General features: G+C 37.3%; 1 protein-coding gene across 1 annotated transcript in view; it reads left to right on the top strand.

Annotated features, from left to right (window-relative positions):
• LOC136250810 (protein unc-13 homolog 4B-like) overlaps nt 1-12,748 on the top strand; it is a 64,350-nt gene that overhangs the window by 39,054 nt on the left and 12,548 nt on the right. Inside the window, exons 16-24 of the mRNA XM_066043115.1 lie at nt 790-914; nt 1,471-1,567; nt 2,194-2,238; nt 2,286-2,392; nt 3,104-3,152; nt 8,258-8,376; nt 8,433-8,550; nt 8,623-8,691; nt 8,829-8,903. Coding sequence (XP_065899187.1) covers nt 790-914; nt 1,471-1,567; nt 2,194-2,238; nt 2,286-2,392; nt 3,104-3,152; nt 8,258-8,376; nt 8,433-8,550; nt 8,623-8,691; nt 8,829-8,903 — 804 coding nt within the window. The remainder of the gene's footprint in view (nt 1-789; nt 915-1,470; nt 1,568-2,193; nt 2,239-2,285; nt 2,393-3,103; nt 3,153-8,257; nt 8,377-8,432; nt 8,551-8,622; nt 8,692-8,828; nt 8,904-12,748) is intronic.

Below are 12,748 nucleotides of genomic sequence, written 5' to 3'. Positions count from 1 at the left end.
TGGTAACTATGTTTCTCTACCAGTTATCTATGTTTCTGTACTAATGAAGAATTGAGTTATGTTCATTTCAGCATGTCTATTGATTCCAGCTCAATGCACCATGCCAAAGACTCGTATAACTTAATATATGTATATGACTCGCATGATAAAATTAATGGGCACAGAAACCCGTAATACCACATTTTACCAATAGCTATCACCTTGTAGGGAGTTCAGCTACATAAAAAGTTACCCTGTATAGATGGTTCAGCTATGTTGCTAGTCATCCAGTAGAGGATTCGGTGCCATAACAAGTCACCATGTACCCCAAGTCACTCTATAGAAAGTTAAGCTATGTTACAAGTCACTCTGTAGAGAGTGCAGCTACATAGTAAGCCACTACCGTGTAGATAAAGTCAGGGAGAGTTCACTTACAAGTAAGTTACCCTGTTGAGAGTTCAGCTACATATGTTCCAAGTCACTCTGTAGAGGGTTCAGTTACTCTTCTTCCTGTAGTAAAAAACAAAGGGTAATAAAAACTAAAAGCAATTACAAAAAGATGTGATATCTATACCAAAACAGTCAAGCTGTAAACGAGGGTGCAGCCCCCAAGGCACCAAATTCACCTGAATTGACATTATTGAATTTTTTTGCCATTAATCTACCATTACAATCATTTCTTAGCCGCCATCTTTGATTTCATAACTTTATTTGCCCTGGTATTTTTGGTTTGGCTGTCTTGTTGTAAATATTGATATCATAGCTTGCATTAATCATGCTCACTGTGTAAGTTGTGTAATTGTGTTATAGGCTAATACATTAATGAACTGTTTGAAAGCCTTGGATGATAGTGTGATTGGAACATTAAGAAGACAAAATGAATTGTTTAATTTCAAAGATGAAAAAGAGATTGAATATCTAACACTGCATGTTGAGTATGTTAAATTGTGTTTTGTGAGATGTGTGCTTGTACTTGTGTGCACTCTATGTATGTACATGTGTAGGTATATATACAGCCAGATCTCATGTATGCATGTGTATTTCCATTAGTTTGCAAACTCAAATTGAGTATTATTTGTATAGATGTAGTAGTTAATTGGTATATACTCAGATATGTACATATTACACATTACAGTGGAAACTCAGTTATCTGGACCCCACTTATCCAGATTCTCAATTAACAGGGAAATGACTGCTCTATTAGAGTAGCGACTGTTCTATTAGGGGAAATGAAAATTCTGATAATTTCTTTTTCTTTATGCTATTGTAAGTTAGATTTACACAGTTTCAGAGATGTGGACTTTTCAGACTTATGGACCACCCCTGGTCCCAAGGGGTTTGGATAATTCCACTGTATATAGCAGATTATTTTGAGCAGTGCAAATGACTGAGTTAATAATGTTTGTGGATAACAAATCCACAAAATCATTACTACCTATTTGTAGTTGGATAGGTATTGAGAACTGAATATATCAACTTCTTATCTTACAGGCTCCTCAAGGAGATGTATAGGATTGTACTTCATGTACAGAGACTGGAAGAATCCAGGAGGAAGAATTTTATAACTACTCTGCAAGATGAATGTGTGGTATGTGACTGTGTGTCTATGTCTGTCTGTGTGAAACATCACAGCCAAGCAGTGCAGAACTCAGCTAGGTAATTAGAAGGGTACAGGTTTGATGCTCATTTGTTGTTTCTATAAACAAGGACATTTCATTGCTCCAGTATGCCCAGCTGTAGATGGGTACATGGGGAAACAAATACTGTCCATATCCCACATATAAAGTAAAGTTTCAGATGGGTGTTCGTGCACATACACACCTTCACTTGTGAGTCATGGTACAGCCTCCTGTGGGATAGTATTTCTGCCCCAGAAAGATTTCCTGCACTGACTTGTAATGCCCAAGTAGTGCACAAGTGTCGCAGTGCTGGTTCACTGAATTGGATAGCCAAAGGTTTTTACTTAGTGTGCACATGTGTAGTGTGTGTATGTGTTTATGTGTGTATCTGTGTCACCATCGGTCAGGGGAATTTTTCTGATTTAGAGTCAAGATTTGATTACCTGTATTATGAGGCTTTAACAATTTGATTATTGTTTTGTTTTGGAGCATTTATATGTATACTATGTACATTTTCTTTGTGTAATACACATGTAGACAGAGCTATGTACACATGTGTTGTAAATTTATTGTCATATTTATGTAATTTTTTTAGAAAGCTTGTAAGCAATGGTTTGATAAACTAATCGCACTAGAAACGGTAAAGTGTATATTGTCATTAGTGCTTATCAAATAGTGTGTCTGTAGGATGAGCAAAAACAACTGCTCCATTTTCTTGAAGTGGTCAATGACATTATTCAACATCTCCATAGTATTAAAAATTTTGGAGATGAAGCTAGTACTGTGTTTAAACAGTGAGTGATGCACAATGGGCATACTTTTTGTGTCTACACTTAATTATTCTTGACTTTAGTAACTTCAAAATATCTAATCCATATGTGTTCAATTACATAATTATTACATAGTAAAAAAAATTGATTGTCTTGGTTAAAAACTGCCACAATTACAGTTTACTAGTGTATTATATACAGACATACATCATACAAAGTGAATTTTGGCCCCACACTTTGTGGCCAAGTAGCTCAGATTTAAAAAAAATTACCACTGAGCCAATGCTAGCTTCCTGTTTGCTGACAAAGAAACACCATACCTCCTTCCATTGCCAATTTCTCTTATGTCTAATGCATTTACCCCCAAAAGCATTTTTTCTGGCACATAATATCTGTGGTTCAAAAATTAAAACTGTGGTTCATGCTATGAGAAGTTGAAACAGAGCCACAGATGGTAGTTTTGAAGGTGACCTAGCAAAGTAGGCAAGAGAAAATTATAGTTATGCACTATTACTATAATGCTATAATAACACGATGTACATAAAGGCATGTATGAACCGAGCTGAAAAACCTTATCAATGGACCCTGCAAGTTGTGTCTGCAGGAGTGTTGATCTTAAAGGACTAGTTGTGTTGTGGTGGATAAGTGATGGCACCCACACTCCAAAATTCATTTCTGTGCCCTGTGTTTGTATATAATTATTATTATTACTCAATTCTTTGTATTTTGATTTAGAAATTGCATTGATTACTACACATTAATGTTCGAAACGTTAGACCAGAAGGTAACTAAACTGTGTATTTCATAGTGTGAATGTAGAATACTTTTGTGCAGCAAGACCCATGAAAAATATTTGCACAGGATATTTCAACTAGTTGATAACTTGAGCTGTTTTAGTGTACGCATAACAGCTCAGACAAGGCCTGCATTACAAAATTGTATATGAACTGCACACTAGACTACTGCACACTATATAATGTGTGTGTTAGTTATACAATAGCTGGAATTTGACTGGTATATACACACTTTCCTTCAGGCAAATAGCCTTAAGGTTTGTGCATATACAGCAGGAAAAGAATGAGTGCCAGTTACATAACTGTTATGTACTACTAACATGATAGATGAAGAAGATCTGATGTATGTGTTATAAAGGCTAGGTTAGCCGGACCAAACATTACAACCCCATTGTATAGTACTTCAGAATGAAATAACCCAGTATACTGTATCATTAGTAATGAGAGTTATTTAGAATAACTATATGATTGTAATGATTGGTCAACATGCCAAGATGGACATAATGTTGCCTACGCTAATTGCTAATTTATTTTGTGGTCTTTTAGAACCCTATCGTAATTTTTTTAAGGCACCTCTAACTACGGTAGCGTTTATTTATAGTTGGTGAACTCAGCCGTTTATCTGCAGTCAACACTAGGTGAATTAGTATGGTGAACACGGTGAACTTGCTATTGTGTGCTATTCTTGTAAGTGTTTGTTATTTAGTTGTTATCATGTAGTACGATAGTACTACATAGTAGAGACATCGAAGGTGTGGGGGTGATCCGTGATATAATATAACCCAAAAACCTGCCGCGATTTTTCCTCACAACGACATGACAGTATTGGTTGGGTAAAACCAAGCCCAAAAGTGTCTTCAGATTGATCCGAAACATTTCCGTCAAGTTTCTACAGAATTTTTTAAAATTATTCAATGGAATTTTCTACTGCTTGCCTGCCTGCCTGCCTGCCTGTCTGCCTGCCTGCCTGCCTGCCTGCCTGCCTGCCTGCCTGCCTGCCTGCCTGCCTGCCTGCCTGCCTGCCTGCCTGCCTGCCTGCCTGCCTGCCTGCCTGCCTGCCTGCCTGCCTGCCTGCCTGCCTGCCTGCCTGCCTGCCTGCCTGCCTGCCTGCCTGCCTGCCTGCCTGCCTGCCTGCCTGCCTGCCTGCCTGCCTGCCTGCCTGCCTGCCTGCCTGCCTGCCTGCCTGCCTGCCTGCCTGCCTGCCTGCCTGCCTACCTGATGCATTCAGTCAAGCGTAGCGGAAAATTGGCTACAGCTACAGCCTTACTTCTTTGGCAGAAATGCTTCGAATTTCATGGAGATGAAACTTTTAGTATTTTAAATATCCTACAATGTATGCACTATTGCTTACTGGTTTTCCTTTGATCCTTCTTTATCATGGCCATTGCTCATCAGTAGGGCTTCCATATCAATAGGGCTTTCATAATCATTGTGAATACACGTGTTATCGCACCAAACTTTTAGAATACGTTTGTAATTTGACGTTTGGTTTATACAGGACCTATCTCGGGACCTATTGTACGTTGTCGACAAAATGCACGTGTAAGACATCTTGTTTAGTATTAGTGTGTTTGTTGTTTAGCGGCTAGGTTTAACTGCTTGTGTTTCTAAACGCATTTCTTTGTGACTAACACATTCTTTGCTATTACAGTATTAATCTTGCTAAACAAAATACACGCGTAAGACAACTTGTTTATAGTATTAGTGTGTTTGTTGTTAACAAAGTTAAGTGGCTAGGTTTAACTGCTTGCATTTAAGAGAGAGTGTCCTACTGCAATAGACTCCCAAAAGGCACTGAGTCAAGTGATGATGCAACAGTCTTGTATCCACTCAATGTGTTAAATACTTTGATCTACAACATAAAGGGCACAACTCAAGAGACGTAGTGTATTTCAGCAGAAATCATTGATGTGCAGTCCATTGACACCTATCAACAAGCCTATCACTTAACTATTTGTGTTATAATAAAGCTAGAATATCCTGAAGTTTACTGACAACTTGACTCGTGCCTTTCTAAGGGTTATATTGAGAGTTGGACACTCTCTCTTATATTTTATTATTACGTACTCTTGATATTATCTATACATTTTCACACATTGCAGCTATGATGTACATTATAAACACAAAGTTATGTGACCATTAGGCTTAAGTTATAATCATGTTCCATAAAAAGCAAATAAACAAGTATTTGCACAGTATGGATATAACACGTCTTATTATTTAACTGTATTTTAGTATTGTTCACTACCCCTATGCACTTGTTTCAGTACTTTTTATCAATGTACTGTCGTCCCTACTCTACTTGTAAATTTCTAATTTTTTTTAATACTTGTAGAAATGTGTAAGTCAATAAATATAGTTTATTTAGTAACAATGTTAAACCGAGTCGGGTCATCCCAATCCCGCTTTACAGATTATTTGAGTCTGACTTCACGTGCTAAATTAAATGTGAACGTGTTACTACATGTCATAGCGTAGCCCTGCTTCTTTTGTGAGCCACGCCCCTTTACGTAAATTACTGTCTGTAGACATGGTAGCCACGCCCATTCATCAGTTTGTAGGTATGCACGAATCCATGCCCACTTACATAAATTACTGTCTGTAGACATATGGTAGCCACGCCCATTCATCAGTCCGTAGGTATGCACGAATCCACGTCCATTAGTGTCTGCAAGCTTATGTAGAGCCATGCCCACTGATCAGTTGTTATTGTATGAGTCATAATCTAGTATAATAGCACTGTGATTAACTCTTTTAAACTATAGTAACTGGTTTTGTGAAAAGCAGGCTATTTAGTGGTCACGAGCTTGCAAAAAAACTTCACAAACAAGTATAAGAAAAAATTAGGAAGTTTAAGTTAGAGTAGGGACAGTGTATAGTGCTACAATAAAAAGTACTGAAACAAGCTGGATCGGAGTAGTACGTAATGTCCAAATACTGTAAAACAATAAGAAGTGAATATCCCTACTGTACATTTGAGTGTAGCACAGAAGGGATATTCACTTCTTATTGTTTTACAGTATTAGGACATTAAGTACTACTCCGATCCAGCTTGTTTCAGTACTTTTTATTGCAGCACTATACACTGTCCCTACTCTAATTTAATTTTTTCTTATACTTGTTTAATAATGGGTCTGAAGTAGTTAGTGCAGCCCACAATACAGCTTGTTTGTGCATTTCAAGGGACAATCCAGTATGTTATATACAAAATAATAAGAAGTTTGGGGCACATTCTCACCTGCCGGGGAATGGCCTTTACTCAATCTGGTCACTGATGGCTTTAATGGTGCAGAAGCCATACCCAATTGAGGTTGCTACACAGACAAGTACCTGCCTACTTATACCAAACTACATTCTTTGGTTTGCCACTTCATGTCCCTAGTAAAAAAAGGGCGCTGCCAAGCAAAGTAGGATCAATCAAACAAGCTTATTCAACATGACTGGTAAGAAAAAGGACTGATATCAAGTTGTGGCTTTTAAGCAGCCAAATAACAATTTAATATCAGTTGCATGTGTATTTGCTCTAGTTTTATTATATAGCTATAGCTAGATACAATGAGAATGGGTAAACTGTATTCACTTATAATTACCCGCAACCTGATCAGTCCTTGTTCTTACCATTTGTTTTACAGAATTGATCATGGTAATATTCCAATCTACTTGGCCACAACTTTTGTCCCTGTTCTTACCAGTCATGTTGAATAAGTTTGTTTGATTGATTCTACTTTGCCTGGTAGTGTCCTTTTTTAAAAGCCCCAAGGCTGTTTTTGTTTTAGGTAATTATATAGAGTAAGGTTGTAAGCCTTTGTTCATATCCATATCCTGAACAAGACTAATTGACATACCTAATAGTGTTGCTGCCATTTCTTGGCTGCTACCTTTGCACCTCTTTTTCATACTAGCCTATTTTTTGAAAGGTCACGCCCTTTTTCAAAATGTGGCAGTTTTGCATTAGATAACACTACAAGTATTGTAACATAACAGTTGAGTGAGACATTGCACCATGAAAGAATACTACAACGTTTATCCATGCAGGTATTCCCCAAAGGTGTAGATCATGTAAATACCACACTACGTTCACTGTTGTCTCAACCATTATCAATTTTCATATTCAAAATCCAGTTACTACCTTTATGGATAAATTAACTTGTCTACATTCTTAACCATATTGGCTTGCAAGCTGAACCCACTAAAACAGGTTCCTACATTTCTCATTAATGCATTCCAGGCATTCCCATAAATCATCAGATTTTTTGATTTAACTTTGTCATCTCCTCTGCTTTAATATAGTGGCACTTAATGGGATCAATTGTGGGTTTTAGTTTTGTGACTAATGTGAAATTAACCTGTGAAGCTGGAAATGATGGTACGTACATACACATGTAGTTATTGAATGAAGAAGTTTGCAGGTTGTTGTTTTGTTTGATAATAGATACGTCGCATATAGCACATAGCGTGGTGCCATTAATGAAGCTATCTGCATGCCACGCATTACACTGTTTGGCCTCAGTAGTACATTATCATTATTCTAACATATACATACACAATCAAAATTCACATTGCCCAACATAAATATACTTGTGAAGCATGCCTGCAGTTCCCACATTTGCAGGTGAGTCACCAAGTGGAATATTATATTGGCTGTAACATATACAGTATGTGCTCACACTAGTGTTTGTGGCTACAGGTATATATTAGGGCTGAGCAATACTGCCATTTTAGTATCACAATCGATACTAAAGCCACTATTCACAATACTGAATGTTCACGATACTTACAAATAAGTCAATCATAGCTGGTGCTATATATAGTGTATTCCTCAGTATTCCTGTAGGAAGTCTTTAAAAGTAGCATCAAACTAGCCACTGTCATCCTTGTTTACAGTAACAGTTATTGTAACACAGGTAACCAGGTTATGACTTACAAGGATTCTTGAGCCTAGTACAGCATAACAAATGGATTTTTAATGACAATAATGTACAGGCATGGTATAGTTAATAACAAAATATCACGATATATCGCTAAAACGGTAGTATTGCTCAGCCCTAGGCAAATCACTTGATCACAACCATTACATATAAACATTCTTGTGTAGCTGTCATCTCAAATTATTAAGTATACTGCACATCGTATACCTGGAGGAGAGATCGCATCTTACCATCTCTACTTGTACATCAGTGAAATTTTAAAGCTTGCTGAGAACGTCCCTTCAAAGTAATACATAGCATATTGGTTACATCTTTTTAATAAGTGTTTTGTCTCCTTTGCAGGCAAGAATTACATCTCAATCAATACCATGAGTGGTTTAAAGGTTTTGTTGGTGACTGGATTAGTCTGGCTTCCAACAAATGTAATGATGAAATTAAGAGAGCAGTTACATTAATTGAAGTAAGAGAATGGTGTATTCATGTACGCATACATGTATGAGAGTGTGTATGTTACTATGTGTGCATTTCATAGGTTGATACTGTCACTGAAAATGTCAAGTTTTCTCAATCTGCTTTAAGTGCTACTCTTTCCTTTAAGAGGGTAAGTACGTGCTTATGTGTTTACCCAACCATGTATATACATATATCAGAAGTAGAATATGTTTGTACTGTGCATGTGCTTTTGTGTATGTAACTTATCTAGTACCTTATCCAGTAACTTGGTGTTCTTTTGTATAGTTAATAACATTTTGGAATAAAGTGCACTGGCCAATGGTGTCTGAATCTTATGGTTTTATTATTGGAATTGTTGAGGTATCAAATTATATTTTCAGTATGTTTTGTATGTGTGTATAAATGGTACTTGTACATTTGACTATATATATATATTGTATATATATATATATATATATATTGTATATATATATATATATATATATATATATATTGTATATATATATATATATATATATATATATATATTGTATGTGTGCGTGTGTGTGTGCATGTGTGTAACGTTGGAGGTCGCACGCCGGGCATCGTGCATATATATCAGGCAATGCACAACTTCCAATGTTGCAACTAATATGTTATACTTTTTAAAGTAGTTTTACCCAAAACCCAGCTTCAATTTTCCCTGGTGACGATGAGGCAGTATTGGTTAGGTAAAACTAAGCCCAAACAAACTTTCAGATTGACCCGAAACGCTTTCAAGAAGTTGCTACAGAATTTTAAAAATACTTCATTCAGCGGAATTTTCTACTGACTGACTGACTGATGCCTCCAGACAAGTGTAACTTGATAATGGCTAAGGCTACGAACTTGATTTTTTCACTGTTCGACGTTGCTTCGGCCAGAGAGGTGCCTTTTGGCATACTGCAGTATGTACAATGCATTCTTTATGGACTTACCAGTGTCCTTCTTTGTGTCCCATTCATCTTTGCTGACACTGAAAAGTATATATTTGGCGATAGCACGTGATGGCTTCCTTTCATAACGGAAATCGTCCATATTTGTCATAGTGGCTATTTTGATTACAGAGGTGCTTTTCAAACAGTTCTTGATTCATACTGCTGTGTAACGAGTTGAAAATAGCCGACAATGAAGCATAATGGATACTTCACTTTTAAGACGATAATTGATATAACTGGGGCATGTGGCACCATTTCTTTCTTTCGGTATGCATGGATTGCAGAGGTGCTTTTTGAACAGTTCTTGATTTGAAATGCTGTGTAACAGGTTGAACATAGCTGACAATGAAGCATAATGGATACTTCACTTTTCAGACGATAATTGGGGCACACGGTGCCTTTTCAGATGCAGTATGTGTGGGTTCACCAGTCATAATAATTTGTGATAGTATTTACAAAATCAATCGTATGGGTGCAAAAGCCAAAAGTGAGATAACACCAGCATGAAGTTGCTGCACTATCAGGCTAACAATTTCCATATCAAACTCGTCTTCAACTTGTCGGGTCTGCTTTTGGTTGGTTGTTCTCTGGTGGCCTGTATAACCTCACCAGACATCTGTACAGGTGTGTGAACAACAGGGAAGTGCTTTGGGAGGTTCATATACTCTGGACAGACAAGCAGGGTGCTGAATGTGTGATGTATGTCTGTTTTGTGAGATTTTGGTCTATTTCCTGCCTCTGACGGGCTGTTTTGTGGTCTGGTGTCTTCAATTACCATTCTCGTCCATTTTGTAGTCTATCTCTTGCCCACCCCCCACCCTCCACCCCTCTTTGAGGACTTGTGATACAGCAACACTGGTGAAAAAAGCTATCTAAAAAGGCAGGAAACTCTGATTACCTTGGTCACTAGCTGTTCTTAAAGGTTGTGAATTGCTCCATCTTTGCTGAAAATTCCATACGTGTAGCTGCCAAGGCTGGTGAGTAACAAAGCTTTAAATTATTAAAATGCGTTTTTCTCCAAATCAACAATGTGCCCACAAAGGTGATTTTCCAAAATCCAGTCACATTTATTTACAAAAAAAGTTAACAAACAAGTACACAGAAAAAATTGGAATTTTCAACTAGAGTAGGGACCATAACACATCAATAAAAGTACTGAAACAAGCTGGAGTGTAGTGGATGATATTAAGTCACAGTAAAACATTAAGAAGTGTTATATCCATACTGTGCATTTTTAATCAATGTGTTATGGTCCCTACTCTAGTTGAAAATTCCAAATTTTTCTGTGTATTCATAATACTAGTATTTACTATGTAAGGTTTTCAAAATGTATAAGAAACCTATATCACCAAGAGACAGCTTTGATTGTGGGATTCAGTTGGTCTCAATCAAGAGCCACAGGAGGCTCAATTTTAAGTCACAGGAGATCACTGAAATCCACAATGTAAAGTGCATCTTGCTCATTTAGGTTTATATACTTTATACTACAGTATTCAATAGTAAGAAGCATTAAAACTGTATAATTTGTGGAATGCAATAACAAGTTGTCTGCACGAGTTGTCAGCACGAGTTGAATGCAGTAACGAACTGTCCAGCAGTACAACATCCAGATGTCGCACTGCAAAGTGTGCCACATCACATTTGTAGCATAAAGAATTCCTTTGATCTGAGGTGTGAAAGTGTTACATATATATATATATGTATGTATATATATATATATGTTAGTGCTGTAAACTGGTATGGTAATTAACTGGGTATTGTCTAGGTCAGCCGATTACCGGTTAAGAGGCCTTTAAACTGGTTTTTGCCCACCCACTTGGCAAACCATAAATTACTGAGTAGGTAAAAACAGTGGACCCGGGGACCAAGGACCCTGACCGGGGACCCACAGAAATCCAACTCTTCTTGGAATTTTATACATTTCACAGTATTCTATGCTTGTACTAGGTACCTCTGCAAGTAGTCTTGCATGGCTAATGCACTTTTTCCCCCTCACAGCTCCTGCATGATGTTTACACCAATTAGAAATTATAAGTGCTTCTGAAAAAGTGTCTGAAGCTGACTTCATGTATAGGCCACTGCCTGCTACACAGTAAGCATACTAGTCTATCATGCCACCTAGCTACTAGAGTAGTTTAGGAACATTGTGCACATACACCATGACATATGAAGAGCTGCTGGAACTTGTTTAGCTTGGCATAGCTAGCAATTGTTCACCTGCTGCACAATGAGCATGCTAGTCTATTATGTCACCTAGCTACTAAAGTTTAGAAACATTGTGCAAACAAATATGATTCTGGGGAAGTAAGCGAGTGACCTATAATTAATGCAGTCAGCTTCAGACACTTTTTCAGAGGCACTCATAATCTCTAATTGGTGTAAACATCGTGCGAGATGCCGTGAAGGGGGGGGGGGGGGGGGAAGAGTGGATTGGCCATGCAAGACTACTTGCAGAGGTACCTAGTAAAAGTATAGAATACTGTAAAGTGTATAAAATTTCAAGAAGAGTTGGATTTCCGCGGGTCCCTGGTCCTGGGTCCTTTGGTCCCCAGGCCCACTGTTTTTACCTACCCTAAATTACCCCTGCTGACAAGTGTTAACATCATAACATAACCTCAAAGCATGTGTAAATATGTGATTGTAACAACTGTTATTGTAAGACAGGATGTTGATGGTCACTTTGGTACCACCCTAAAGCTTCAACCAGGCATGTTGAGTATCATTATGTCTGCCAATACCACTGTGTTACACAGGAACCAGTTAACCGGTTAACTGCCAGTTATTGGTTACCAGATAACCGGTTTTGAATTTGTTATCAGATTTACAGCTCTAATGTATGTATGTATGTATGTATGTATGTATGTATGTATGTATGTATGTATGTATGTATGTATGTATGTATGTATGTATGTATGTATGTATGTATGTATGTATGTATGTATGTATGTATGTATGTATGTATGTATGTATGTATGTATGTATGTATGTATGTATGTATGTATGTATGTATGTATGTATGTATGTATGTATGTATGTACGTACGTTTGTTTGTATGTATGTATGTATGTATGTATGTCTGTGTATGTATGTATGCACATATATAATTTGCAGCATACTGCACTGAGACTACTTCTAGATTAACAATACATATGCTATGAAACTTCTAAAGGTTCTATCTTTAAGCATCATAAGATTAGGTAAGTAGGTGGCTGAGTTTGCCGTCTGAAACTAATAAGCGTTTTCCATCAA

Source organism: Dysidea avara, chromosome 3 (assembly GCF_963678975.1).
Source record: "Dysidea avara chromosome 3, odDysAvar1.4, whole genome shotgun sequence".
Lineage (NCBI taxonomy): Eukaryota > Metazoa > Porifera > Demospongiae > Dictyoceratida > Dysideidae > Dysidea > Dysidea avara.
The sequence above is the reverse complement of the archived record's forward strand: the minus strand, read 5'-3'. Positions and strand labels throughout refer to the sequence as shown.